The sequence below is a fragment of the Microcebus murinus genome, chromosome 1 (genome assembly GCF_040939455.1).
Source record: "Microcebus murinus isolate Inina chromosome 1, M.murinus_Inina_mat1.0, whole genome shotgun sequence".
NCBI lineage: Eukaryota > Metazoa > Chordata > Mammalia > Primates > Cheirogaleidae > Microcebus > Microcebus murinus.
In genome coordinates this window covers 153,164,852-153,170,799 of record NC_134104.1, presented here as the reverse complement: position 1 = coordinate 153,170,799, position 5,948 = coordinate 153,164,852, and the positions used below count along the sequence as shown (strand labels likewise).

Sequence of the window (5,948 nt, the reverse complement as noted above, 5' to 3'; positions counted from 1 at the left end):
TTCACTCACAGCTGGGCCCTCCTGGCCCAGCAGCAAGTAGCTATGGAATGAGTTTCTCCATGAGGTGCTCCTGGTATCCTGGGCAAGTCCTTTTGTGCAGGACCCTGAGCGCCCTGCTCCCTGCCCAGTCACTGTGACAACCAAATGCCCCTTCACATATCCAGATCCCTCCAAAGGAGTCAGACCACTCTTGGGAGAGAACCACAGGAGAGGCTTAATAAAACGTTTTTCTTTCTTTTTTCCTCATTTGAGACGGAGTCACACTCTGTTGCCCTGAGTAGAGTGCAGTGGCACCATTGCAGCTCACTGCAAACTCAAACTCCTCCTGCTCAAGCGATCCTCCTGCCTCAGCGCCAGCCCTCCACCAGTAGCTGGGACTACAGGCACAAGCCACCACACCCGGCTAATTTCTTCTGTTTTTAGTAGAGACGGCATATATATATTTCAGCATGTTATGGGACGGCTAATATTTTTGGCTAATTTTTTCTGTTTTTAGTAGAGATGGGGTCTCGCTCTCACTCAGGCTGGTCCTGAACTCCTGAGCTCAAGCAATCCTCCTGCCTTGGCCTCTCAGAGTGCTAGGATTACAGGCATGAGCCACCATGCACTGCCAAAACAGTTCTTAAATAAATGATTAAGTGAATGAGTGAATGAATAAAGTGTTAGAGAGAGGCTGGACTGGCTGGACATGGGGTGAGAAGACCAATGAGGCAGGCCCTGGGTGGGGAGTTAGAGACCCAGACTCCCTAAGGTCAAGGCAGGGACCATGAAAAGAAAGTGAGGGACAGAGGTGGTGGGCATCAGGGGGCCAGCCCAGAGGCCCAGAAAGGCAGAGTAATCTGCCTCCAGTTGCCTTTAGTTCCTTAATGCCCTTTATCACAAAGTTCCAGCCCGAACCTCTCCCTGAAGCCCAGACTCACAAATCAGACTGCCTCCTGGAAGGGTGCTCAGTATCTTCCCTCTAAACGGGCCCTTCCCGCAGCCCGCCCCAGTCAACTGATGGCAACTTGGTCCATCCAGAAGCCTGAGCGCCATCCTTGCGTCCTCGCTGTCTCACAGCTCACACCAGCAAACCTATTGTCTGGGCCACTGATGGCATCCCCGGCCCGAGAACAAAGCCTGGCGCACGGGTAGTTGTGGGTGAATCCTGTTGAATGGATGAATGCCTTTTCGTCTCACTAGCATCTCCGGAGAACCGTGGCGATGGCGCGTGCACGGGGAGGGGCCGGAAGCGACAGCCTCCCGTTCCCAAGCACGCCGTGTTCGTTAAGGACCTGAAGCACTCTGTGGCTGATGTTGGGTTTGACAAGGTTTGGGAGACTCTCTCTCCCGGTGGAGACGGAGCGTGGTCAGGGCTCGCTGAGCATAGAGGACAGTGTCGTGTGTTCCGGGGGATGCGGGGGTGCCCAGGTTGCAGGCGCACGGGGCTGCAAAGGGTGGCGCGTGTGTGCACGTGCGTGAGGCGACAGCGCCAGGAGCAGGCCACGTGGCACCTGCCCATTCCTTCTTTGCCCTTCCGCCCTTCAGCCCCCAGAGCAGGACCGGTCCCTCGGCCGCGCAGCCCAGCAGGCGGCGCTGCGGCTCAGCCCGCGGGCCCCGCACTGAACTAGCCCAGCTGCTTCGCACCTGTGCGATCTCTGCAAACCGTTTGGCTGCTTTTGCCTCTGTCTCTGCGAAATGGGGCTGATAGAGTGCCCGCCCCCTGGATTCACTGGGATGATGCCTGCCCGCACTTTGCACAGGGCCCGCACGGGTGAGCGCTCAGCTGTGGGGGCCTTTGCGGGGTGGACCGTGGGACCGGCAGCTCAGGGCCCCCAGCCCCTTCCCCCTGACAGGCCACAGGCGCCTGCAGGGCTGCACCCTCGCCCACCTCTGTCTCTGCCCCTCTTCCCCCGAGGTCCGGAGCAGCGACCCGTCTCATCTGGTCTACATCGATAACGCGGGCAACCTTCAGCACCCCGAGGACAAGCTGAACTTTCGGCTGCTGGAGGGCATCGACGGGTGAGGGCCGGAAGGGTTGGGTGGGGGGTCGCGGGCTTGATGGCCCCGCTGCAGACCGTGGGACCTTGAGGCATGGCTCCTAAGAAGCCCACCGTCCATCGGACAAAAGCTGTTGGATCTGAGCTGAGGTGGCAGGGGAGGCTGGAAAGCGGAGAGGGGCACAGTTGGCAGCTCCGCCAGCATCCAGAGGGTTCCATGTGCCTGCAGAGCACCTGCTGCACTGCTGGGGGTGGGAAGTGTGGCCCTTCCTTCGCTCTGGGAGGGGGAGCGAGCCTGGGAGCCGGCACCTCCTGCCCCCTCTGGGCGGGCAGCTCAGCCTTCCTAGGTGCCTCCCGGCCTGCGTTGGCCCAGCGGAGCCGGGAGCAGGACTGACCTGCCGGGCTTCCCTGCGGATGGGACCGCCTGAGCGCTCTCCCCAGCGTAGCAGCGCAGCCGGCCGAAAGGTCCGCGGGAATGAGCTAGCAGGTGCGGGCCTAGGAGTGGCAGGCCAGCTTGCCAGGGTTCCTCGGCTGTGCAAGCTCTGGCCACCCGGCTTGGCCTTTCCCTGAAACTGAGATCCCTGAGAGTGCCCTTCCTTCCTGTCGGGGGACTGTGCTCCAGGTTTCCCGAGTCTGCCGTGAAGGTTCTTGCATCAGGCTGTCTGCGGAATATGCTGCTCACGTCGCTGCAGATGGACCCGGTGTTCTGGGAAAGCCAAGGCGGGGAGCAGGGGCTGAAGCGGGTCCTCCAGACCCTGGAGCGGTGAGGACAGGTGCTGCTGGGACACATCCAGAAGCACAACCTCACACTCTTCGGGGCCGAGGACCCATGAGCCCACCACTGCCCAGGCAGGGCTCTCGCCTCACACCACCACCTGGGTGGATGAGCCTGCATCCTGATGATCACTTGTTCTTGGGGTCACCCATCTTGTGCATGAATGAGAAAAGCCAGAAACCAGAGGGGCACATGGATGTTTCACCTGCTAGGCATGGGCGAGGTGGCGTTAGGTTTTTAATCTCAGCCTATTCCTTTCTGCCTTCTCAGCTCTGGCTGTTCACTCCCTTGCACCAGTAAATACATTAAAACGTGTTCTGTGCGCTGCTTCAGATACTGTAAGATTGAGCCTTCCACGTGCACATGCAAAGCCGGACAACACTGTGTGTGCAGAAGTGTGCAGGTGTGTGTGGCACACGCGCACGCCCACATGCAACACGTGAGACAGACCTCACAAAGAACCTTCATAGAATTGTACCTGTGGCCCAGAACTGCTCTGGCTTAAAGTAGACTCAGGTCTAAGAAATGAAACATGGAGCATTTGTCTTTACAGGCTTTAAATTTTTAATTCTTACTCAGTTATGTTTTTTGGTTTAAAAATTATAAAAGTCGGCTGGGCGTGGTGGCTCACGCCTGTAATCCTAGCTCTCTGGGAGGCCGAGGCGGGTGGATTGCTCGAGGTCAGGAGTTCGAAACCAGCCTGAGCAAGAGCGAGACCCCGTCTCTACCATAAATAGAAAGAAATTAATTGGCCAACTAATATGTATAGAACAAATTATCCGGGCATGGTGGCGCATGCCTGTAGTCCCAGCTACTCGGGAGGCTGAGGCAGAAGGATCACTTGAGCCCAGGAGTTTGAGGTTGCTGTGAGCTAGGCTAACGCCACGGCACTCACTCTAGCCTGGGCAACAAAGTGAGACTCTGTCTCAAAAAAAAAAAAAAAATTATAAAAGTAAGACATGATCACTAAAAATAAATAATAGAAGCATATAAAACAAAAAGTGAAAGTCCCAGGAACTCCCAAGAGATGTGTATGTGTGTATGGTATCCACACTCACACTACATGCAAATTAAAAGATAATAAAAGGGGGGGTCATGCTCTGTCAACTCATTTATATTTTGGACACCAGTTTGTTTCCTCTGTACCCACCCGCCAGGGTCGTTATGGAGCTGGAACCGTGGAGGGTGCCTGCTGGGCTCCCCATTTTCATCTCAGTGATAACAGTGTTCTTTCTTGAGCACCTTCTAGGGGCTCTTGACACATTTTTCATAGCAACTTGATGATAAGGGTTCCCGTTTCATGGATGGGGAAGCTGAGCCTGGAGGAGGCAGAGTCCCTGCTCAGGCGCCCAGCTGAATAGCAAGTGGTTCCTCCCTGGGGTTTAACCCCAGGACAGCAGAGACGACTTGTAACCTGACAAACACTGATTTCAGAAGGGCCAGGAGCCGGAGGGGCATGGAAACCTCCCCCCTACCCTGGCCTCGGCCCTGCCCCAGGAAGCACAGGCCAGGCTCCCCCCCTGCTCTCCCTGCACGCTCCCTCCTTGGTCTGATAAAGCAGACACAATCTCCTTTCAGCTGCCGCAGCCTGCCAGAGAGACTGCCCACTGCACCTTGGAGTCATTCGACCCCTGGGTCCCTATGGGGTGTCCAGAGGCCATGTCTACAGCTCAGCTCTGTGTCCTGGGCAAGTCAGACCTTCCTCTTCACTTCAGTTTCTTCAACTGTCCATGAAGATAAATGAAGACCTCTACGCCTTACCTCTGAGCCCTCATGTAAGAAACTCTTACTACTGTCATCAATTATTAATAAACAGTTGTAAAATCGCTAGTATTTGGGGCCACTTTCTCATGCCAAACTCTTAGCTAAGTGGTTTACCATTGTTAATTCTTTCTAGTCTTCTCAACCACCCTAATAAAGTGGATACCTCATTTTACAGTGGAGGAACTGAAGCACAGAGAGGTTAGGTGATTCACATAAGGTCACACAGCTAGAGAGCAGTGGAACAGAGATACTCCCCACTCTCCAGCTGATTGTTCTTTTTGCTGACGTCCTTCAGGATCTAATTTTGATGTTGGCTGTCTCCCTGGTGTTTTGTTTTCTTGTGTGGTTGATACTCTGGCATATGAGCTGGTACTCGGGGTTGGGGAGCCTTTCTCTTTCTTCCTTGGGGTCTCTGGAATAACTAGACTGGGGTGAGCCTTCCCGCTTGCCTGAGCCCTTGGAGCATGCAGGGGGGAAACGCAAGCCTCAAACCTGCGCAAAGGTAGGAATGTGGCTGCCGATTTCCAGGAGATCCTGGATTCCCCGCAGCCCCGGCAGCCCCCAGCTCCCGCTCTGTTGAAACGACCTGCTTCCTTGTTGTCTAGCTTTGCTGGGAGGGTGGGGTGCAGATTTTTTTCGTCTGCCCTTTCCTTGGGGGTCTATCCATCAAGGTCTGTCTCTTCTCCAATGTCTTGCCTCAGCGGGGCTCAAGGCCTGGTGTCCTGTCCTCATTGCCTTACTTTGAAAGCTCCCACATTTTTGCAGAGCCCAGCAGCACAAGGGCGGCCACATTCTGTGCCTCCTTGCCCTGCTGTCGGTTCTGCCTCCAACATGCGGCCTCTACAGGTTCCGTTGTCCCCCTGCGGCCCAGCCCAGCATTGGTAGAGCTCACAGAGCATGTCTCCACTCACATAATAAAGCACTGCTGGGCTCTACAGCCAGACCAGAAACGGAGCCTGTGTGCGTGCTGCCCGTGGATCCCCGTCCCTGCTCTGTGCCGGGCACTCTGACAGGCACATGCCACTCAGACATGTTAAAGCTCACCTAGCCCAAACCGAACTCCTGGTCTGTCCCCCCAATCTCACTCCTGCCTTCACCCCCCTCCCCTGGTTCAGTAAACAGCGGCTCTATCCTTCCAGTTGTGTAGGTCACAGTCTTGGCCTTGGCCTTGACTGTTCTTCTTTCACACCCACATGCAATATGTCAGCTCTACCTACAACGTCCATCCAGCACCTGCCACTATGCCAGCCTGCACCCCAAGTCCATGGTTAAAGCCACCAGCCTCTCTTCCCTGCAGTGGTACACCCACCCCCGGACCCTGGGTCCTATCCACCAGCATCCTTTCCTTGAAGTAGCGCAGCAGCCTCCCTACTTGGTCCCCAGCAATAAAAAAGAAGTGACATTAAATTTTATAAGATACTTTATTTAAC

The 5,948-nt window shown here is 55.5% G+C and overlaps 1 protein-coding gene across 1 annotated transcript; it reads left to right on the top strand.

Moving 5' to 3' along the window:
- The first annotated feature begins 1,677 nt into the window (after positions 1 to 1,677).
- On the top strand, positions 1,678 to 3,175 carry LOC142870593 (Golgi-associated kinase 1A-like). Its single transcript, XM_076001978.1, has 3 exons — positions 1,678 to 1,753; positions 1,836 to 2,001; positions 2,602 to 3,175. The coding sequence occupies exons 1-3, from the start codon at positions 1,678 to 1,680 to the stop codon at positions 2,744 to 2,746; spliced, it is 387 nt and encodes a 128-aa protein (XP_075858093.1). The 3' UTR covers positions 2,747 to 3,175.
- Positions 3,176 to 5,948: the final 2,773 nt, after the last annotated feature.